The sequence below is a fragment of the Nerophis lumbriciformis genome, linkage group LG14 (assembly GCF_033978685.3).
Source record: "Nerophis lumbriciformis linkage group LG14, RoL_Nlum_v2.1, whole genome shotgun sequence".
NCBI lineage: Eukaryota > Metazoa > Chordata > Actinopteri > Syngnathiformes > Syngnathidae > Nerophis > Nerophis lumbriciformis.
In genome coordinates this window covers 43,643,069-43,668,823 of record NC_084561.2, presented here as the reverse complement: position 1 = coordinate 43,668,823, position 25,755 = coordinate 43,643,069, and the positions used below count along the sequence as shown (strand labels likewise).

The following is a 25,755-nucleotide window of genomic DNA, read 5'->3' as shown; positions in this document are numbered from 1 at the left end:
TAAGATAATATATAAGATAACATGTAAGCTCATATATACGATCATATGTAAGATCATATGTAAGATCATATATAAGATCATATGTAAGATCATATGTAAGATCATATGTAAGATCATATGTAAGATGATATGTAAGATCATATATAAGATCATATGTAAGATCATATGTAAGATCATATGTAAGATAAAGTGTGTTGATGTGTCAGCATGTGAGGATCTTGATGAAGGCGCGTCTGAACTCCACGTTGAAGGTGGTGTAGATGATGATCATATGTAAGATCATATATAAGATCATATGTAAGATCATATGTAAGATCATATGTAAGATCATATGTAAGATCATATGTAAGATAAAGTGTGTTGATGTGTCAGCATGTGAGGATCTTGATGAAGGCGCGTCTGAACTCCACGTTGAAGGTGGTGTAGATGATGATCATATGTAAGATCATATATAAGATCATATGTAAGATCATATGTAAGATAAAGTGTGTTGATGTGTCAGCATGTGAGGATCTTGATGAAGGCGCGTCTGAACTCCACGTTGAAGGTGGTGTAGATGATGATCATATGTAAGATCATATATAAGATCATATGTAAGATCATATGTAAGATCATATGTAAGATCATATGTAAGATCATATGTAAGATAAAGTGTGTTGATGTGTCAGCATGTGAGGATCTTGATGAAGGCGCGTCTGAACTCCACGTTGAAGGTGGTGTAGATGATGATCATATGTAAGATCATATATAAGATCATATGTAAGATCATATGTAAGATAAAGTGTGTTGATGTGTCAGCATGTGAGGATCTTGATGAAGGCGCGTCTGAACTCCACGTTGAAGGTGGTGTAGATGATGATCATATGTAAGATCATATATAAGATCATATGTAAGATCATATATAAGATCATATGTAAGATCATATGTAAGATAAAGTGTGTTGATGTGTCAGCATGTGAGGATCTTGATGAAGGCGCGTCTGAACTCCACGTTGAAGGTGGTGTAGATGATGATCATATGTAAGATCATATATAAGATCATATGTAAGATCATATATAAGATCATATGTAAGATCATATGTAAGATAAAGTGTGTTGATGTGTCAGCATGTGAGGATCTTGATGAAGGCGCGTCTGAACTCCACGTTGAAGGTGGTGTAGATGATGGGGTTGAGGGCGCTGTTGACGTATCCCAGCCAGGTGAAGGCGCTGTAGAGTGCAGGTGAGACGTCACATGACCTGCAGTGCGTGTTGAGGATGTGTGTGACGAAGAAGGGCAGCCAGCAGATGAGAAACACGCCTAATAGAGACAAATAACAATGCTGTAATATTATATTATTGCAGCAAATACATTCAAAGTGTTGCAGAAATGATGTTAGAAAAACAACATCATACAATAATTATAGTCATTTTGTTACAAGAACAACATAATACAATAATTATAGTCATTTTGTTACAAGAACAACATCATACAATAATTATAGTCATTTTGTTACAAGAACAACATCATACAATAATTATAGTCATTTTGTTACAAGAACAACATCATACAATAATTATAGTCATTTTGTTACAAGAACAACATCATACAATAATTTTGATAATACATGAAGGTAGTGTTGCTAATAATAGTAATTATGGTCATGTACATGAATGTTGTCATTCATCAGTTCATTCTCATCTCATTCAATCTGACAACTGAACTGTTTGGTTTGTCTGAGAAGACTTTTATTCTCTCATCCTAGTAGACTAGATCTGACCTGTCTAAGACTACACGTGAACAATCTAAGTCTAAGACTTGATGTGACCAATCTAAGTCTAAGACTAGATGTGACCAATCTAAGTCTAAGACTAGATGTGACCAATCTAAGTCTAAGACTAGATGTGACCAATCTAAGTCTAAGACTAGATGTGACCAATCTAAGTCTAAGACTACACGTGACCAATCTAAGTCTAAGACTACACGTGACCAATCTAAGTCAACGACTAGATGTGACCAATCTAAGTCTAAGACTAGATGTGACCAATCTAAGTCTAAGACTAGATGTGACCAATCTAAGTCTAAGACTAGACGTGACCAATCTAAGTCTAAGACTACACGTGACCAATCTAAGTCTAAGACTAGATGTGACCAATCTAAGTCTAAGACTACACGTGACCAATCTAAGTCAACGACTAGATGTGACCAATCTAAGTCTAAGACTAGATGTGACCAATCTAAGTCTAAGACTACACGTGACCAATCTAAGTCAACGACTAGATGTGACCAATCTAAGTCTAAGACTAGATGTGACCAATCTAAGTCTAAGACTACACGTGACCAATCTAAGTCTAAGACTACACGTGACCAATCTAAGTCTAAGACTAGATGTGACCAATCTAAGTCTAAGACTACACGTGACCAATCTAAGTCTAAGACGACACGTGACCAATCTAAGTCTAAGACTAGATGTGACCAATCTAAGCCTAAGACTACACGTGACCAATCTAAGTCTAAGACGACACGTGACCAATCTAAGTCTAAGACTAGATGTGACCAATCTAAGTCTAAGACTACACGTGACCAATCTAAGTCTAAGACGACACGTGACCAATCTAAGTCTAAGACTAGATGTGACCAATCTAAGTCTAAGACTAGAGATGACCAATCTAAGTCTAAGACTACACGTGAACAATCTAAGTCTAAGGCGACACATGACCAATCTAAGTCTAAGACTAGATGTGACCAATCTAAGTCTAAGGCGATACATGACCAATCTAAGTCTAAGACTAGATGTGACCAATCTAAGTCTAAGACTATATGTGACCAATCTAAGCCTAAGACTACACGTGACCAATCTAAGTCTAAGACGACACGTGACCAATCTAAGTCTAAGACTAGATGTGACCAATCTAAGTCTAAGACTACACGTGACCAATCTAAGTCTAAGACGACACGTGACCAATCTAAGTCTAAGACTAGATGTGACCAATCTAAGTCTAAGACTAGAGATGACCAATCTAAGTCTAAGACTACACGTGAACAATCTAAGTCTAAGGCGACACATGACCAATCTAAGTCTAAGACTACATGTGACCAATCTAAGTCTAAGGCGATACATGACCAATCTAAGTCTAAGACTAGATGTGACCAATCTAAGTCTAAGACTAGATGTGACCAATCTAAGTCTAAGACTAGATGTGACCAATCTAAGTCTAAGACTAGATGTGACCAATCTAAGTCTAAGACTAGATGTGACCAATCTAAGTCTAAGACTACACGTGACCAATCTAAGTCTAAGACTACACGTGACCAATCTAAGTCAACGACTAGATGTGACCAATCTAAGTCTAAGACTAGATGTGACCAATCTAAGTCTAAGACTAGATGTGACCAATCTAAGTCTAAGACTACACGTGACCAATCTAAGTCTAAGACTACACGTGACCAATCTAAGTCTAAGACTAGATGTGACCAATCTAAGTCTAAGACTACACGTGACCAATCTAAGTCAACGACTAGATGTGACCAATCTAAGTCTAAGACTAGATGTGACCAATCTAAGTCTAAGACTACACGTGACCAATCTAAGTCAACGACTAGATGTGACCAATCTAAGTCTAAGACTAGATGTGACCAATCTAAGTCTAAGACTACACGTGACCAATCTAAGTCTAAGACTACACGTGACCAATCTAAGTCTAAGACTAGATGTGACCAATCTAAGTCTAAGACTACACGTGACCAATCTAAGTCTAAGACGACACGTGACCAATCTAAGTCTAAGACTAGATGTGACCAATCTAAGCCTAAGACTACACGTGACCAATCTAAGTCTAAGACGACACGTGACCAATCTAAGTCTAAGACTAGATGTGACCAATCTAAGTCTAAGACTACACGTGACCAATCTAAGTCTAAGACGACACGTGACCAATCTAAGTCTAAGACTAGATGTGACCAATCTAAGTCTAAGACTAGAGATGACCAATCTAAGTCTAAGACTACACGTGAACAATCTAAGTCTAAGGCGACACATGACCAATCTAAGTCTAAGACTAGATGTGACCAATCTAAGTCTAAGGCGATACATGACCAATCTAAGTCTAAGACTAGATGTGACCAATCTAAGTCTAAGACTAGATGTGACCAATCTAAGCCTAAGACTACACGTGACCAATCTAAGTCTAAGACGACACGTGACCAATCTAAGTCTAAGACTAGATGTGACCAATCTAAGTCTAAGACTACACGTGACCAATCTAAGTCTAAGACGACACGTGACCAATCTAAGTCTAAGACTAGATGTGACCAATCTAAGTCTAAGACTAGAGATGACCAATCTAAGTCTAAGACTACACGTGAACAATCTAAGTCTAAGGCGACACATGACCAATCTAAGTCTAAGACTACATGTGACCAATCTAAGTCTAAGGCGATACATGACCAATCTAAGTCTAAGACTAGATGTGACCAATCTAAGTCTAAGACTAGATGTGACCAATCTAAGTCTAAGACTAGATGTGACCAATCTAAGTCTAAGACTAGATGTGACCAATCTAAGTCTAAGACTACACGTGACCAATCTAAGTCTAAGACTAGATGTGACCAATCTAAGTCTAAGACTAGATGTGACCAATCTAAGTCTAAGACTACACGTGACCAATCTAAGTCTATGACTAGAGGTGACCAATCTAAGTCCAAGACTAGATGTGACTAATCTAAGTCTAAGACTAGATTTGACCAATCTAAGTCTAAGACTAGAAGTGACCAATCTAAGTCTAAGACTAGATGTGACCAATCTAAGTCTAAGACTACACGTGATCCACCTACGTCTAAGACTACACATGGCCAATCTAAGTCTAAGACTAGATGTGACCAATCTAAGTCTAAGACTACACGTGATCCACCTACGTCTAAGACTACACGTGACCAATCTAAGTCTAAAACTAGATGTGACCAATCTAAGTCTAAGACTACACGTGACCAATCTAAGTCTAAGACTAGATGTGACCAATCTAAGTCTAAAACTAGATGTGACCAATCTAAGTCTAAGACTACACGTGACCAATCTAAGTCTAAGACTAGATGTGACCAATCTAAGTCTAAAACTAGATGTGACCAATCTAAGTCTAAGACTAGATGTGACCAATCTAAGTCTAAGACTACACGTGATCCACCTACGTCTAAGACTAGATGTGACCAATCTAAGTCTAAGACTACACGTGACCAATCTAAGTCTAAGACGACACGTGAACAATCTAAGTCTAAGACTACACGTGACCAATCTAAGTCTACGACTACACGTGACCAATCTAACTGTAAGACTACACGTGACCAATCTAAGTCTAAGACTAGATGTGACCAATCTAAGTCTAAGACTAGATGTGACCAATCTAAGTCTAAGACTACACGTGACCAATCTAAGTCTAAGACTAGATGTGACCAATCTAAGTCTAAGACTACACGTGAACAATCTAAGTCTAAGACTACACGTGACCAATCTAAGTCTAAGACTACACGTGACCAATCTAACTGTAAGACTACACGTGACCAATCTAAGTCTAAGACTACACGTGACCAATCTAACTGTAAGACTACACGTGACCAATCTAAGTCTAAGACTACACGTGACCAATCTAAGTCTAAGACTACACGTGACCAATCTAACTGTAAGACTACACGTGACCAATCTAAGTCTAAGACTACACGTGACCAATCTAACTGTAAGACTACACGTGACCAATCTAAGTCTAAGACTAGATGTGACCAATCTAAGTCTAAGACTACACGTGAACAATCTAAGTCTAAGACTACACGTGACCAATCTAAGTCTAAGACTACACGTGACCAATCTAACTGTAAGACTACACGTGACCAATCTAAGTCTAAGACTAGATGTGACCAATCTAAGTCTAAGACTAGATGTGACCAATCTAAGTCTAAGACTGCACGTGACCAATCTAAGTCTAAGACGACACGTGACCAATCTAAGTCTAAGACTACACGTGACCAATCTAAGTCTAAGACTACACGTGACCAATCTAAGTCTAAGACTAGATGTGACCAATCTAAGTCTAAGACTACACGTGAACAATCTAAGTCTAAGACGACACGTGACCAATCTAAGTCTAAGACTAGATGTGACCAATCTAAGTCTAAGACTACACGTGACCAATCTAAGTCTAAGACTAGAGGTGAACAATCTAAGTCTAAGACTAGATGTGACCAATCTAAGTCTAAGACGACACGTGACCAATCTAAGTCTAAGACTAGAGGTGACCAATCTAAGACTAAGACTAGATGTGACCAATCTAAGTCTAAGATGACACGTGACCAATCTAAGTCTAAGACTAGATGTGACCAATCTAAGTCTAAGACTAGATGTGACCAATCTAAGTCTAAGACTAGATGTGACCAATCTAAGTCTAAGACTACACGTGATCCACCTACGTCTAAGACTACACGTGACCAATCTAAGTCTAAGACTAGATGTGACCAATCTAAGTCTAAGACTACACGTGATCCACCTACGACTAAGACTACACGTGACCAATCTAAGTCTAAGACTAGATGTGACCAATCTAAGTCTAAGACTAGATGTAACAATCTAAGTCTAAGACTAGATGTGACCAATCTAAGTCTAAGACTAAATGTGACCAATCTAAGTCTAAGACTACACGTGAACAATCTAAGTCTAAGACTACACGTGATCCACCTACATCTAAGACTACACGTGACCAATCTAAGTCTAAGACTAGATGTGACCAATCTAAGTCTAAGACTACACGTGAACAATCTAAGTCTAAGACTACACGTGATCCACCTACATCTAAGACTACACGTGACCAATCTAAGTCTAAGACTAGATGTGACCAATCTAAGTCTAAGACTACACGTGATCCACCTATGTCTAAGACTACACGTGACCAATCTAAGTCTAAGACTAGATGTGACCAATCTAAGTCCAAGACTAGATGGGACCAATCTAAGTCTAAAACTAGATGTGACCAATCTAAGTCTAAGACTAGATGTGACCAATCTAAGTCTAAGACTAGATGTGACCAATCTAAGTCTAAGACTAGATGTGACCAGTCTAAGACTAGATGTGACCAATCTAAGTCTAAGACTAGATGTGACCAATCTAAGTCTAAGACTAGATGTGACCAATCTAAGTCTAAGACTAGATGTGACCAATCTAAGTCTAAGACTAGATGTGACCAATCTAAGTCTAAGACTAGATGTGACCAATCTAAGTCTAAGACTTGATGTGACCAATCTAAGTCTAAGACTAGATGTGACCAATCTAAGTCTAATACTAGATGTGACCAATCTAAGTCTAAGACTAGATGTAACAATCTAAGTCTAAGACTAGATGTGACCAATCTAAGTCTAAGACTAGATGTGACCAATCTAAGTCTAAGACTAGATGTGACCAATCTAAGTCTAAGACTAGATGTGACCAATCTAAGTCTAAGACTTGATGTGACCAATCTAAGTCTAAGACTAGATGTGACCAATCTAAGTCTAAGACTAGATGTAACAATCTAAGTCTAAGACTAGATGTGACCAATCTAAGTCTAAGACTAAATGTGACCAATCTAAGTCTAAGACTACACGTGACCAATCTAAGTCTAAGACTACACGTGACCAATCTAAGTCTGAGACTAGACTTGATTAAGACCAATCTAAGTCTAAATTATTACTATTAATTTTAAAATTTCCTGACATACAAACTACATTATTTATCTACATTATTAATATTAACTCACAGAGCACGATGGATAAATGGTTACCGTGACAACAATACTCACAGAGCAGGATGGATACATGATTACCATGACAACAATACTCACAGAGCACGATGGATAAGTGGTTACCGTGACAACAATACTCACAGAGCACGGTGGATAAATGGTTACCGTGACAATACTCACAGAGCAGGATGAATAAATGGTTACCGTGACAACAATACTCACAGACCAGGATGGATACATGGTTACCGTGACAACAATACTCACAGAGCAGGATGAATACATGGTTACCGTGACAACAATACTCACAGAGCAGGATGGATAAGTGGTTACCATGACAACAATACTCACAGAGCAGGATGGATAAGTGGTTACCGTGACAACAATACTCACAGATCAGGATGGATACATGGTTACCATGACAACAATACTCACAGATCAGGATGGATACATGGTTACCATGACAACAACACTCACAGAGCACGATGGCCAGCATCTGCGTGGCCTTCTTCTCCCGCGCCTGCATGCTCCTCAGTCTGCTGCTGCTGATGTTAGCGTTGCCGAGAGTGGTAAGCGCGCTGCCCTTGGAGAGGTCCCTGACCCCGCAGCTCATCCTGACCGCCTGACCCCGCACCTTGTGGCTCACCTCGGCCATTTGGTGGCCTCGCTCCTGATCCAGGTCCGGCTCGGTGCGGCCGCAGGAAGCGTGGCTGATGCTGCAGTAGTTCTGCGTGGTCACCGGGAGCGGCGCCGAGTTCTCCACGGGACCCGTCTTTGGCCCTTTGAACCACCCACAGCCTGAGAGGAGGCGGGACTTGGGCGGGGCTAAAGGCTCCACGCACTGCTGGAAACAATAGTATTACTAGGATATTCATGTACAATATACTGTATACATGTGATGCTAGTACTTAGTATATACTTGTAGTATGCACAAATGTTGTAGTATGTAGAGTATATACTAGTATTGTAAAGTAGTACAGTAGTATTGTAAAGTATTACTTGAATTACTAGGATATTCATGTACAGTATACTGTATACATGTGATGCTAGTACTTAGTATATACTTGTAGTATGCACAAATGTTGTAGTATGTAGAGTATATACTAGTATTGTAAACAGTAGTACAGTAGTATTGTAAAATATTACTTGAATTACTAGGATATTCATGTACAGTATACTGTATACATGTGATGCTAGTACTTAGTATATACTTGTAGTATGCACAAATGTTGTAGTATGTAGAGTATATACTAGTATTGTAAACAGTAGTACAGTAGTATTGTAAAGTATTACTTGAATTACTAGGATATTCATGTGTATTGTATACATGTGATGCTAGTACTTAGTATATACTTGTAGTATGCACAAATGTTGTAGTATGTAGAGTATATACTAGTATTGTAAAGTAGTACAGTAGTATTGTAAACAATAGTACAGTAGTATTGTAAAGTATAACTTAAATTACTAGGATATTCATTTATACTGTATACATGTAATGGTAGTACTTAGTATATACTTGTAGTATGCACAAATGTTGGATGTTGTATTGTAAAGTAGTACAGTAGTATTGTAAACAGTAGTATTGTAAAGTATTACTTGAATTACTAGGATATTCATGTATACTGTATACATGTGATGCTAGTACTTAGTATATACTTGTAGTATGCACAAATGTTGTAGTATGTAGAGTATATACTAGTAGTAGTAGTGTATATATATAGTAGTAGTACGCACATATGTATGTATGATCATTACTAATATATAGATGTATGATGTAGTAATAGTATTTAGTATTTAGTACATAGGTATGAAGGATGTCGTAGTAAAATATGGTGTATAGTAGTAGAATATAGGTAGGTAAGATGTAGTAGTATAATGTATATAGTATATAGGTATGTACTGTGAGATGTAGTAGTAGTATGTAGGTATGTAGTGTAATATGTAGTAGTAGTATAAAGTAGTAGTATGTACATATGTACTGTCAGATGTAGTAGTAGTTTATAGTAGTAGTGTGTAGGTATGTAGTGTAATATGTAGTAATAGTAGTATAAAGTAGTAGTATGTAGTTATGTACACATCAGATGTAGTAGTATTTTATAGTTGTAGTATATAGTAGTATGTACTTTAAGATGTATCAGTAGTATGTTGGCATGTACTGTAAGATGTAGTAGTAATAGAATTCGTAGTAGTATGTAGGTATGCACTGTCAGATGTAGAAGTAGTTTATAGTAGTAGTGTGTAGGTATGTACTGTAATATGTAGTAGTAGTATATAGTAGTAGTAAGTAGGTATGTACTGTAAGATGTAGTAGTAGTAGTATAAAGTAGTAGTATGTAGGTACGGACTGTCAGATGTAGTAGTATTTTATAGTTGTAGTATATAGTAGTATGTACTTTAAGATGTATCAGTAGTATGTTGGCATGTACTGTAAGATGTAGTAGTAGTAGTATGTAGGTATGTAGTGTAATATGTAGTTGTAGTAGTATAAAGTAGTAATATGTAGTTATGTACACATCAGATGTAGTAGTATTTTATAGTTGTAGTATATAGTAGTATGTACTTTAAGATGTATCAATAGTATGTTGGCATGTACTGTAAGATGTAGTAGTAATAGAATTCGTAGTAGTATGTAGGTATGCACTGTCAGATGTAGTAGTAGTTTATAGTAGTAGTGTGTAGGTATATACTGTAATATGTAGTAGTAGTATATAGTAGTAGTAGGTAGGTATGTACTGTAAGATGTAGTAGTAGTAGTATAAAGTAGTAATGTAGTTATGTACACATCAGATGTAGTAGTATTTTATAGTTGTAGTATATAGTAGTATGTACTTTAAGATGTATCAGTAGTATGTTGGCATGTACTGTAAGATGTAGTAGTAGTAGTATGTAGGTATGTACTGTAGTAGTAGTATGTAGTAGTACTCTATAGTAGTATGTACTGTAAGATGCAGTTGTAGTGTATAGTAGTATGTACCGTAAGATGTAGTACATAGTAGTATGTACTGTAAGATGAAGTAGTGGTATGTAGTAGTAGTAGTATATAGTAGTAGTACGTACTGTAAGATGTAGTAGTAGTATAAAGTAGTAGTATGTAGGTATGTACAGTCAGATGTAGTGTATATAGTAGTAGTATGTAGGTATGTACAGTCAGATGTAGTAGTATTTTATAGTTGTAGTATGTACTTTAAGATGTATCAGTAGTATGTTGGCATGTACTGTTAGATGTAGTAGTAGTAGTAGTATGTAGGTATGTACTGTAGTAGTAGTATGTAGTAGTACTCTATAGTAGTATGTACTGTAAGATGCAGTTGTAGTATATAGTAGTATGTACCGTAAGATGTAGTACATAGTAGTATGTACTGTAAGATGAAGTAGTGGTATGTAGTAGTAGTAGTATATAGTAGTACGTACTGTAAGATGTAGTAGTAGTAGTATAAAGTAGTAGTATGTAGGTACGAACTGTCAGATGTAGTAGTAGTAGTATAAAGTAGTAGTATGTAGGTATGTACAGTCAGATGTAGTAGTATTATATAGTAGTAGTGTGTAGGTATGTACAGTCAGATGTAGTAGTATTTTATAGTTGTAGTATATAGTAGTATGTACTTTAAGATGTATCAGTAGTATGTTGGCATGTACTGTAAGATGTAGTATAATGTAGGTATGTACTGTAGTAGTAGTATGTAGTAGTACTCTATAGCAGTATGTACTGTGAGATGCAGTTGTAGTATATAGTAGTATGTACCATAAGATGTAGTACACAGTAGTATGTACTGTAAGACGAAGTAGTGGTATGTAGTCGTAGTAGTATATAGTAGTATGTACTGTAAGATGTAGTAGTAGTATAAAGTAGTAGTATGTAGGTACGAACTGTCAGATGTAGTAGTAGTAGTATAAAGTAGTAGTATGTAGGTATGTACAGTCAGATATAGTAGTATTATATAGTAGTAGTATGTAGTTTTGTACAGTCAGATGTAGTAGTATTATATAGTAGTAGTATGTAGTTATGTACAGTCAGATGTAGTAGTATTTTATAGTTGTAGTATATAGTAGTATGTACTTTAAGATGTATCAGTCGTATGTTGCATGTACTGTAAGATGTAGTAGTAGTATGTAGGTATGTACTGTAGTAGTAGTATGTAGTAGTACTCTATAGTAGTATGTACTGTAAGATGCAGTTGTAGTATATAGTAGTATGTACCGTAAGATGTAGTACATAGTAGTATGTACTGTAAGATGAAGTAGTGGTATGTAGTAGTAGTAGTATATAGTAGTACGTACTGTAAGATGTAGTAGTAGTATAAAGTTGTAGTATGTAGGTATGAACAGTCAGATGTAGTAGTATTTTATAGTTGTAGTATATAGTAGTATGTACTTTAAGATGTATCAGTAGTATGTTGGCATGTACTGTAAGATGTAGTGGTAGTAGTATGTAGGTATGTACTGTAGTATGTAGTAGTACTCTATAGTAGTATGTACTGTAAGATGCAGTAGTGGTTACTGTCCTGACATACACATGACATTATTGATCTACATTATTAGTATTATTAATTAATAATGTACATTATTACTGTCCTGACATACACATGACATTATTGATCTACATTATTAGTATTATTAATTAATAATGTACATGATTACTGTCCTGACATATACATGACATTATTGATCTACATTATTAGTATTATTAATTAATAATGTACATGATTACTGTCCTGACATATACATGACATTATTGATCTACATTATTAGTATTATTAATTAATAATGTACATGATTACTGTCCTGACATACACATGACATTATTGATCTACATTAGTATTATTAATTAATAATGTACATGATTACTGTCCTGACATATACATGACATTATTGATCTACATTATTAGTATTATTAATTAATAATGTACATTATTACTGTCCTGACATACACATGACATTATTGATCTACATTATTAGTATTATTAATTAATAATGTACATTATTATACTGTCCTGACATACACATGACATTATTGATCTACATTAGTATTATTAATTAATAATGTACATTATTATACTGTCCTGACATACACATGACATTATTGATCTACATTATTAGTATTATTAATTAATAATGTACATTATTATACTGTCCTGACATACACATGACATTATTGATCTACATTATTAGTATTATTAATTAATAATGTACATTATTATACTGTCCTGACATACACATGACATTATTGATCTACATTATTAGTATTATTAATTAATAATGTACATTATTACTGTCCTGACATACACATGACATTATTGATCTACATTATTAGTATTATTAATTAATAATGTACATGATTACTGTCCTGACATATACATGACATTATTGATCTACATTATTAGTATTATTAATTAATAATGTACATGATTACTGTCCTGACATATACATGACATTATTGATCTACATTATTAGTATTATTAATTAATAATGTACATGATTACTGTCCTGACATACACATGACATTATTGATCTACATTAGTATTATTAATTAATAATGTACATGATTACTGTCCTGACATATACATGACATTATTGATCTACATTATTAGTATTATTAATTAATAATGTACATTATTACTGTCCTGACATACACATGACATTATTGATCTACATTATTAGTATTATTAATTAATAATGTACATTATTATACTGTCCTGACATACACATGACATTATTGATCTACATTAGTATTATTAATTAATAATGTACATTATTATACTGTCCTGACATACACATGACATTATTGATCTACATTATTAGTATTATTAATTAATAATGTACATTATTATACTGTCCTGACATACACATGACATTATTGATCTACATTATTAGTATTATTAATTAATAATGTACATTATTATACTGTCCTGACATACACATGACATTATTGATCTACATTATTAGTATTATTAATTAATAATGTACATTATTATACTGTCCTGACATACACATGACATTATTGATCTACATTAGTATTATTAATTAATAATGTACATTGTTGCATTGTTTACAGTCAACATGTACAATAAAAATGATGCAAATATTACCACTTTAATCTTGATAGGAGACAAATCCTGTTTGGTTTTGGCCGTGTCCTCTTGAAGACATGTCTCCTGATAGACCACACACACACACACACACACACACACACACACACACACACACACACACACACACACACACACACACACACACACACACACACACACACACACACACACACATTATATATATATATGTACATTCCATTGGCAGCAAAACAGGCCCAGAGCATAATACTACCACCACCATGCTTGACGGTAGGCATTGTGTTCCTGGTATTAAAGGCCTCACCTTTTCTCCTCCAAACATATTGCTGGGTATTGTGGCCAAACAGCTCCATTTTTGTTTCATCTGACATCACAAGGACGAAGATAAGACCTTCTGGAGGAAAGTTCTGTGGTCAGATGGAACAAAAATGGAGCTGTTTGGCCAGAATAGGGCCTTTTTTTTTGACGGACATGACAGCGCGTCAATCAAGGAGTAATTACATTTACAAAACCCAAAACCAGTGACCTAGCGCAGTGCAGAGTAGAGTAGACCTAGACAAAATAGTGTAAAGTAGACCTAGAACAGTGCAGAGTAGACTAGCTCTAGTGCAAAATAGAGTAGAGTAGTCCTAGAACAGTGCAGAGTAGAGTAGACCTAGACAAAATAGAGTAGAGTAGTCCGAGAACAGTGCAGAGTAGAGTAGACCTAGACAAAATAGAGTAGAGTAGTCCTAGAACAGTGCGCAGTAGAGTAGACCTAGACAAAATAGAGTAGAGTAGTCCTAGAACAGCGCGCAGTAGAGTTGACCTAGACAAAATAGAGTAGAGTAGTCCTAGAACAGTGCAGAGTAGACTAGCCCTACTGCAAAATACAGTAAAGTCGTCCTAGAACAGTGCACAGTAGAGTAGACCTAGACAAAATAGAGTAGAGTAGTCCTAGAACAATGCAGAGTAGAGTAGACCTAAACAAAATAGAGTAGAGTAGTCCAAGAACAGTGCAGAGTAGAGTAGACCTAGACAAAATAGAGTAGAGTAGTCCTAGAACAGTGCGCAGTAGAGTAGACCTAGAGCAAAATAGTGGAGTGTAGACCTAGAACAGCACACAGTAGAGTAGACCTAAAAAAAGGGAATAGGGTAGATCTAGAACAGTATATGGTAGAGTATGTTTAGAACAAAATAGAGTATAGTAGACCTAGAACAGTGCAGAGTAGAGTAGACCTAGACAAAATAGAGTAGAGTAGTCCTAGAACAGTGCGCAGTAGAGTAGACCTAGACAAAATAGGGTAGAGTAGTCCAAGAACAGTGCGCAGTAGAGTAGACCTAGAACAGTGCGCAGCAGAGTAGACCTAGACAAAATTGAGTAGAGTAGTCCTAGAACAGTGCGCAGCAGAGTAGACTTAGACAAAATAGGGTAGAGTAGTCCTAGAACAGTGCGCAGTAGAGTAGACCTAGACAAAATAGAGTAGAGTAGTCCTAGAACAGTGCAGAGTAGAGTAGAGTAGTCCTAGAACAGTGCGCAGCAGAGTAGACCTAGACAAAATAGAGTAGAGTAGTCCGAGAACAGTGCGCAGTAGAGTAGACCTACACAAAATAGAGTAGTCCGAGAACAGTGCGCAGTAGAGTAGACCTAGACAAAATAGAGTAGAGTAGTCCTAGAACAGTGCGCAGTAGAGTAGTCCAAGAACACTGCGCAGTAGAATAGACCTAGACAAAATAGAGTACAGTAGTCCTAGTACAGCGCACAGTAGAGTAGACCTAGATAAAATAGAGTAGAGTAGTCCTAGTACAGCGCACAGTAGAGTAGACCTAAAAAAAGAGAATAGGGTAGACCTAGAACAGTGCAGAGTAGAGTAGACCTAGAACAAAATACAGTAGAGTAGAGTAGACCTAGAACAAAATACAGTAGAGTAGAACAAGTACAGTGTGGAGTAGAGTAGACCGAGAGCAAAATAACGTAGAGTACACCTACAACAGTGCAGAGTAGAGTAGACCTAGACAAAATAGAGTAGAGTAGTCCTAGAACAGTGCGCAGTAGAGTAGACCTAGACAAAATAGAGTAGAGTAGTCCTAGAACAGTGCGCAGTAGAGTAGACCTAGACAAAATAGAGTAGAGTAGTCCTAGAACAGTGCGCAGTAGAGTAGACCTAGACAAAATAGAGTAGAGTAGTCCGAGAACACTGCGCAGTAGAGTACACCTAGACAAAATAGAGTAGAGTAGTCCTAGCACAGTGCACAGCAGAGTAGACCTAGACAAAAAATAGAGTAGAGTAGTCCGAGAACAGTGCGCAGTAGAGTAGACCTAGACAAAATAGAGTAGAGTAGTCCTAGAACAGTGCAGAGTAGAGTAGACCTAGACAAAATAGAGTAGAGTAGTCCAAGAACAGTGCAGAGTAGAGTAGACCTAGCCAAAATAGAGTAGAGTAGTCCGAGAACAGTGCGCAGTAGAGTAGACCTAGACAAAACAGAGTAGAGTAGTCCTAGAACAGTGCAGAGTAGAGTAGACCTACACAAATTAGAGTAGAGTAGTCCGAGAACAGTGCGCAATAGAGTAGACCTAGACAAAATAGGGTAGAGTAGTCCTAGAACAGTGCAGAGTAGAGTAGACCTAGACAAAATAGAGTAGAGTAGTCCTAGAACAGTGCGCAGTAGAGTAGACCTAGACAAAATAGGGTAGAGTAGTCCGAGAACAGTGTGCAGCAGAGTAGACCTAGACAAAATAGATTAGAGTAGTCCTAGAATAGTGCGCAGTAGAGTAGACCTACACAAAATAGAGTAGAGTAGTCCTAGACAAGTGCGCAGTACAGTAGACCTAGAGCAAAATAGTGTAGTGTAGACCTAGAACAGCGCGCAGTAGAGTAGACCTAAAAAAGGGAATAGGGTAGACCTAGAACAGTATATGGTAGAGTATGTTTAGAACAAAATAGAGTATAGTAGACCTAGAACAGTGCAGAGTAGAGTAGCCCTAGAACAAAATACAGTAGAGTAGACCTAGAGCAAAATACAGTAGAGTAGACCTAGAACAAAATACAGTAGAGTAGTCCTAGAGCAAAATACAGTAGAGTAGAGTAGACCTAGAACAAAATACAGTAGAGTAGACCGAGAATAGTGCGGAGTAGAGTAGACCTAGAGCAAAATAACGTAGAGTAGACCTACAACAGTGCAGAGTAGAGTAGACCTTAAAAAAAAGAGAATAGAGTTGACCTAGAATAGGGCTAGATGGTAAATGGGTTGTACTCGTATAGCGCTTTTCTACCTTTTTAAGGAACTCAAAGCGCTTTGACACTATTCACACATTCACACACTGATGGCGGGAGCTGCCATGCAAGGCCCTAACCAGGACCCATCAGGAGCAAGGGTGAAGTGTCTTGCTCAAGGACACAGCCGACGTGACTAGGATGGTAGAAGGTGGGGATTGAACCAGGAACCCTCAGATTGCTGGCACGGCCACTCTCCCAACTTCGCCACGCCGTCCCCAAATGCAAAGCCAAAGCCATTTATCAACAACACCCAGAAACGCTTCGCTGGGCCCGAGCTCATCTAAGTTACAAGTTACTCTCCATTATATGTAACTAAGCTACAAGTTACTCTCCTTTAAATGTAGCTAAGTTACAAGTTACTCTCCATTTTATGTATCTAAACTAGACCAGAGTAGAGTATACCTAGAATAGACCTAGGCCATAGTAAGTACAGCGAGAGTAGATCTTTATATCCATCCATCCATCTTCTTCCGCTTATCCGAGGTCAGGTCGCGGGGGCAGCAGCCTAAGCAGGGAAACCCAGACTTCCCTCTCCCCAGCCACTTGGTCCAGCTCTTCCCGGGGGATCCCAAGGCGTTCCCAGGCCAGCCGGGAGACATAGTCTTCCCAACGTGTCCTGGGTCTTCCCCGTGGCCTCCTACCGGTCGGACGTACCCTAAACACCTCCTTAGGGAGGCGTTCGGGTGGCATCCTGACCAGATGCCCGAACCACCTCATCTGGCTCCTCTCCATGTGGAGGAGCAGCGGCTTTACTTTGAGTTCCTCCAGGATGGCAGAGCTTCTCACCCTATCTCTAAGGGAGAGACCCGCCACCCGGCGGAGGAAACTCATTTGGGCCGCTTGTACCCATGATCTTGTCCTTTCGGTCATAACCCAAAGCTCATGACCATAGGTGAGGATGGGAACGTAGATCGACCGGTAAATTGAGAGCTTTGCCTTCCGGCTCAGCTCCTTCTTCACCACAACGGATCGATACAGCGTCCGCATTACTGAAAACGCCGCACCGATCCGCCTGTCGATCTCACGATCCACTCTTCCCTCACTCGTGAACAAGACTCCGAGGTACTTGAACTCCTCCACTTGGGGCAGGGTCTCCTCCCCAACCCGGAGATGGCACTACACCCTTTTCCGGGCGAGAACCATGGACTCGGACTTGGAGGTGCTGATTCCCATCCCAGTCGCTTCACATTCGGCTGAGAACCGATCCAGTGAGAGCTGAAGATCCTGGCCAGATGAAGCCATCAGGACCACATCATCTGCAAAAAGCAGAGACCTAATCCTGCAGCCACCAAACCAGATCCTCTCAACGCCCTGACTGCGCCTAGAAATTCTGTCCATAAAAGTTCAGAACAGAATGGGTGACAAAGGGCAGCCTTGGCGGAGTCCAACCCTCACTGGAAACTGGTCCGACTTACTGCCGGCAATGCGGACCAAGCTCTGACACTGATCGAGAGAGTAGATCTAGAACAGCATAAAATAGGGTCGACTAGAGTAGACCTAGAACAGTCTGGACCCGAATAGAGTTGAATAGCAGAATAGAGTAGAACAGAGTAGACTGACCATGGAGGGGGTCGTGGATGTGGGCGGTACTTTGGCGGATCCGGGCTGCGAGAAGGTGATCCTCTTCCTCCTGGTCCTGAGAAAGACGTAAATGCGCAGGTAGACCAGCAGCGTGACCACAAAGGGAAGGTAAAAGGACACCACGGACGAGTAGATGACAAAGTCGGGGTTGGAGATGGAGCACACCGTGGGGTCGTCTGCACATCAGTGGTCGCCGTGGAGACAAAAGAACAAACACTTGATTAACGAGTCTGCCATGATTGGGTATAAAAGCAGCTTCCAAGAAATGGAAAACTCTCCTATGCAAAGCCAAAGCCATTTATCAACAACACCCAGAAACGCTTCGCTGGGCCCGAGCTCATCTAAGTTACAAGTTACTCTCCATTATATGTAACTAAGCTACAAGTTACTCTCCTTTAAATGTAGCTAAGTTATAAGTTACTCTCCATTAAATGTAGCTAAGTTACAAGTTACTCTCCATTTTATGTTTCTAAGCTACTAGTTACTCTCCATTAAATGGAGCTAAACTACAAGTTACTCTCCTTTAAAGGTAGCTAAGGTACAAGTTAATCTCCATTATATGTAACTAAGCTACAAGTTACTCTCCTTTAAATGTAGCTAAGCTACAAGTTACATCATCTGTCCAATCAGTGATGGCCTCTAGAACCTGATGACCAATCAGTGATGGCTTCTAGAAGCATCTGACCAATCACTGATGGCCTCTACAACCTTATGACCAATCAATGATGGCTTCTAGAAGCATCTGGCCAATCAGTGATGGCCTCTAGAACCTTATGACCAATCAGTGATGGCTTCTAGAAGCATCTGTCCAATCAGTGATGGCCTCTAGAACCTTATGACTAACCAGTGATGGCTTCTAGAAGCATCTGACCAATCAGTGATGGCCTCTAGAACCTTATGACCAATCAGTGATGGCCTCTACAACCTTATGACCAATCAGTGATGGCCTCTAGAACCTTATGACCAATCAGTGATGGCTTCTAGAAGCATCTGTCCAATCAGTGATGGCCTTTAGAACCTTATGACTAACCAGTGATGGCTTCTAGAAGCATCTGACCAATCAGTGATGGCTTCTAGAAGCATCTGACCAATCAGTGATGGCCTCTAGAACCTTATGACCAATCAGTGATGGCCTCTACAACCTTATGACCAATCAGTGATGGCCTCTAGAACCTTATGACCAATCAGTGATGGCTTCTAGAAGCATCTGACCAATCAGTGATGGCCTCTAGAACCTTATGACTAACCAGTGATGGCTTCTAGAAGCATCTGACCAATCAGTGATGGCTTCTAGAAGCATCTGACCAATCAGTGATGGCCTCTAGAACCTTATGACCAATCAGTGATGGCCTCTAGAACCTTATGACCAATCAGTGATGGCTTCTAGAAGCATCTGACCAATCAGTGATGGCCTCTACAACCTTATGACCAATCAGTGATGGCTTCTAGAAGCATCTGTCCAATCAGTGATGGCCTCTAGAACCTTATGACCAACCAGTGATGGCTTCTAGAAGCATCTGACCAATCAGTGATGGCCTCTACAACCTTATGACCAATCAGTGATGGCTTCTAGAAGCATCTGACCAATCAGTGATGGCTTCTAGAAGCATATGACCAATCAGTGATGGCCTCTAGAACCTTATGACCAATCAGTGATGGCCTCTACAACCTTATGACCAATCAGTGATGGCCTCTAGAACCTTATGACCAATCAGTGATGGCTTCTAGAAGCATCTGTCCAATCAGTGATGGCCTTTAGAACCTTATGACTAACCAGTGATGGCTTCTAGAAGCATCTGACCAATCAGTGATGGCTTCTAGAAGCATCTGACCAATCAGTGATGGCCTCTAGAACCTTATGACCAATCAGTGATGGCCTCTACAACCTTATGACCAATCAGTGATGGCCTCTAGAACCTTATGACCAATCAGTGATGGCTTCTAGAAGCATCTGACCAATCAGTGATGGCCTCTAGAACCTTATGACTAACCAGTGATGGCTTCTAGAAGCATCTGACCAATCAGTGATGGCTTCTAGAAGCATCTGACCAATCAGTGATGGCCTCTAGAACCTTATGACCAATCAGTGATGGCCTCTAGAACCTTATGACCAATCAATGATGCCTTCTAGAAGCATCTGACCAATCAGTGATGGCCTCTACAACCTTATGACCAATCATTGATGGCTTCTAGAAGCATCTGACCAATCAGTGATGGCCTCTACAACCTTATGACCAATCAGTGATGACTTCTAGAAGCATCTGACCAATCAGTGATGGCCTCTACAACCTTATGACCAATCAGTGATGGCTTCTAGAAGCATCTGACCAATCAGTGATGGCCTCTACAACCTTATGACTAATCAGTGATGGCTTCTAGAAGCATCTGACCAATCAGTGATGGCCTCTACAACCTTATGACCAATGAACGTTAACGGCTGTCTCACCCATGCCGGATATGACTCTCTTGTAGAGAAATATCTGTCGAGAGACTTTGCAAGCTCATCTAAGTGCGTGGCAATTGTTTGCTTCAGTTCCATGGGTACAGAAATGTCTGATTGCAGACACATCTCGTCGCTCACATGTGCTCCACTGAATGCTCAGTTTTTGCGTTTGCTCAAGCATATGGAAAATTAGAGGGAACATTGTTTGGGGGTATTCATAATACGCCGATACGGAGAAGTTTTATTTACACGATGAGTCGGGTGTGTCTTGACCTCCACGGTGGAGGCTCCGCCGAACCCCTGAGGCTGACTCACCGAACCCCTAGGGTTCGATCGAACCCAGGTTAAGAACCACTGCTCTAGAAGCATCTGATTAATCAGTTATGGCCTCTAGAAAAGTAAAACCAATCAGTGATGGCCTCTAGAAGCATCTGTCCAACCAGCGATGGCCTCTAAAAGCATCTGACCAATCAGTGATGGCTTCTAGAAACGTATAACCAACCAGTTATGGCCTCTAAACGCATCTGACCAATCAGTGATGGCCTCTAGAAACGTATGACCAACAAGCGATGGCCTCGAGAAACTTTTGACTAATCACTGATGGCCTCTAAAAGCATCTGACCAACCAGCGATGGCCTCTAGAAACTTATGACCAATCAGTGATGGCCTCTTAAAGCATCTCACTAATCAGTGATGGCCTCTAGAAACATATGACCAACCAGTGATGGCCTCTAAAAGCATCTGACCAATCAGTGATGGCCTCTAGAAACTTATGACCAATCAGTGATGGCCTCCAAGCTTATGATGAGTCAGTGATGGCCTCTAGAAATGTGTGACCAATCAGTGATGGCCTCTAAAAGCATATGTCCAATCAGTGATGGCCTCTAGAAATGTATGACCAACCAGTTATGGCCTCTAAAAGCATCTGACCAATCAGTGATGACCTCTAGAAATGTATGACCAATCAGTGATGTCCTCTAGAAACGTATGACCAATCAGTGATGGCCTCTAAAAGCATCTGATCGATCAGTGATGGCCTATAAAAGCTTATGACCCATCAGTGATGGCCTCTAGAAACTTGTGACCAATCAGTGATGGCCTATAAAAGCTTGTGACCAATCAGTGATGGCCTATAAAAGCTTATGACCCATCAGTGATGGCCTCTAGAAACTTGTGACCAATCAGTGATGGCCTCTAAAAGCATCTGGCCAATCAGTGATTGCCTCTAGAAACTTGTGACCAATCAGTGATGGCCTATAAAAGCTTGTGACCAATCAGTGATGGCCTATAAAAGCTTATGACCCATCAGTGATGGCCTCTAGAAACTTGTGACCAATCAGTGATGGCCTCTAAAAGCATCTGGCCAATCAGTGATTGCCTCTAGAAACTTGTGACCAATCAGTGATGGCCTAAAAGCTTATAACCCATCAGTGATGGCCTCTAGAAACTTGTGACCAATCAGTGATGGCCTCTAAAAGCATCTGACCAATCAATGTACAATGACAGTGTTGTACAATGACAGTGTTGTACAATGTACAATGACAGTGTTGTACAATGTACAATGACAGTGTTGTACAATGTACAATGACAGTGTTGTACAATGTACAATGACAGTGTTGTACAATGTACAATGACAGTGTTGTACAATGTACAATGACAGTGTTGTACAATGTACAATGACAGTGTTGTACAATGTACAATGACAGTGTTGTACAATGTACAATGACAGTGTTGTACAATGTACAATGATAGTGTTGTACAATGTACAATGACAATAAAGTTCTATTCTGTTCTATTGAATCCTCCTGACCTGTAGTGTTGAAACCAAACAGCAGGGGGCAGGACACGGCGAAGGCCAGGACCCACACGGTGGCGATCATCGCCAACACTCGAGTACGCGAACGATGCGTGGTGTTGTACAACACGGGCATCACCACCGCCGTGTACCTGCGCACGCACACACACACACACACACACACACACACACACACACACACGCACACGCACACAAATACACACACACACACACACACACACACACACCAGGAAATCACAGACTCAAGGCTGACATTTGTACGGCCGTCGCCATGGCGACGGCGAGCGCGCTCACCTGTCGATGCTGATGGCGCACAGGTTGAGGATGCTGGCGGTGCACATCATCACATCCAGCGTGACGAAGATGTCACAGCACAGGCGGCTAAAAAGCCAGGCTCCGCCCACCACCTGCACAGGAAACACACCTGGCGTCAATTTTACCGTTTTTTTTTTTACTTCCACCGCAATTATTGGAAGTGACACACAGAGCAGGACCACCTCTCAAGTCATTTTCTGCTTTATAATAATTATATTAATAATAATAATACAACATCATAATAATAATAGTATAATATAACATAATATAATAATATAACATAATATTAATAATATGTAGTGAAACATACTGTAACAATAATAATAATATATCATAATATAACATAATAATATAATATAAGATACTACTAATAATAATAACAATAATAATATAACATAACATACTAATAATAATATAAAATAATATAACATAATAATAATATAATGTAACATAATCATAATAATATATAGTATGACATGATAATAATAATGTAACATAACATAATAATAATAACAATAATAATGATAATATAACATAATAATAATAATAATAATAGCAATAATATGATATAACATAATAATATAATATAACATAATAATAAAATACAACATAATAATAATAATATAAAATAACATAATAATAATATAATGTAACAATAATAACAAGAACTATAATAAAATATACCATAATGATGATAATAATAATAATAATAATATAACATAATACTAATAATATAATATTAATAATAATAATATAATATAACATAATAATAATAATAATATATAACATAATAACACATAATATAACATAACAATAATAATAATATAAATAACATAATAATATGATAATAAAAATAATAACATATCATTATAATAATATAATATAACATTAAAAAAAATATATATAACATAATATAATATAATAATAACATATAATAGTAATAATATATAGTACATTATAACATAATAATATAAAATAACATAATACTAATAATATAACATAACATAATAATGATAATATAGTATAACATAATGATAATGACATAATAATAATAATAATAATAATAAAATACACCATACAAATAATAATAATAATAGTATACAAAATAATATATATATATATATATATATATTTTTTTTTTTTTTTTTTTTTTTTTTTAATGTCCTGTCCAGCTTCTCAGGCAAATCATATAGTTGATGTAGATGCCCATGTCGGCTGTTCAGATTTACTTTACAAAAGAGAAGTGTAGGATACTTCTCTTGTTGCCTTATTTGTATTTGACTTTATTAAATGTATTTATATTATCATTTAGTGCAGCCGGGCCGGAGCAGGAGGGGATAGAAAGAGAAGAAAAAAAAAAAGAAGACAGAGGGGGAAATTGTGGGGACAAGAGGGGGATTAGACAGAGAGACAAAAACAACAACAGCAAACAACAACAACAACAACAATAGAGCAACATCAGCAAATATGACATGTACAAATATGATGGTAAAAGTAATAGCAAATAAGCAGTTAGCGGAAAAAAAAAATAAAAAATAATACAGAAATGACAATGAGCATTATTACACTACAAATGGATCAATACAAATACCAATAGAAATAGCGCTATTGATAATGAACAATACCAATAATTTACCTTTATTATCAACAATACAGTTGTTTAAATGCAACAATACATATACGTAATGATAACTTGAGATATGAAAGAATGCAGAAAAATGGAGGGGGAGAAAGAGAAGCAACCTACATTAACCTTGTAGATTGTTATAGTCACAATAGGTTAAGCTTTGTCAGTGTGCCATGTGTTACACCCAGTTTACCCTAGGGCAACAACGTTAATATATGTTTGATGAAACGTGATTATGTGCATGAGTGTAAGTATGCATATGTACTTGTATATGTACAGAATGTGTATATGTGTTTGTACAATGAATGTATATGTACAGAATGTGTATATGTGTTTGTACAGTGAATGTATATGTACAGTATGTGTATGTGTATGTTTGTATATTGAATGTGCGTGTGGATGTACGAACATTAGGTAGGTAAATATGTACTGTATTTGTGTATGTATGTGGGAGCGTAGGTACCTATGTACGTATGTGAGCATATGTGAATTTGCATGTACAATACATTCGACTCCCAGAGTGCGTGGGAGCCAGAGCACGGCCCCATCACCCCCGAGAGCCCAACCCACAAACAGTAGGCGTGGTGCCCAGGGAACCAGGGACCACCGCCCCCACGCAGCCAAGCCGGCCAGCGACAGGAACCCCAGAGCCCGACCCACCGTACCGCCCACAAGGGCCAGCAGCAGGCCGCAGACAGACGCACCCGGCGGAGGACAGGGCACGAGAAAAGCAGGGGACAGCCAGACCCCAAGCCAGCGAGAGACCACACCCCACACGGGCAGAAAGGCGAGACGCCCCGCCCGAAGGACCCAGAGACTCCCCGCAACCGGACGGGAAGACCGCCCCCGCCCCACCGGCAACCGGACCCCCACGAGCCCACCCCCCACCCCCGGAGAGCGCGGCGAGGCCAGCCC

The 25,755-nt window shown here is 38.6% G+C and overlaps 1 protein-coding gene across 1 annotated transcript in view; it reads right to left on the bottom strand.

Moving 5' to 3' along the window:
- Positions 1-1,085: 1,085 nt before the first annotated feature.
- Positions 1,086-25,755, bottom strand: part of drd3 (dopamine receptor D3) — a 38,333-nt gene continuing 13,663 nt past the window's right edge. The window contains exons 3-8 of the mRNA XM_061975491.1: positions 23,193-23,305; positions 22,893-23,029; positions 18,619-18,815; positions 13,820-13,885; positions 8,211-8,574; positions 1,086-1,299 (exon numbers count right to left, since the gene is read on the bottom strand). Coding sequence (XP_061831475.1) covers positions 1,103-1,299; positions 8,211-8,574; positions 13,820-13,885; positions 18,619-18,815; positions 22,893-23,029; positions 23,193-23,305 — 1,074 coding nt within the window. The 3' untranslated portion in view covers positions 1,086-1,102. The remainder of the gene's footprint in view (positions 1,300-8,210; positions 8,575-13,819; positions 13,886-18,618; positions 18,816-22,892; positions 23,030-23,192; positions 23,306-25,755) is intronic.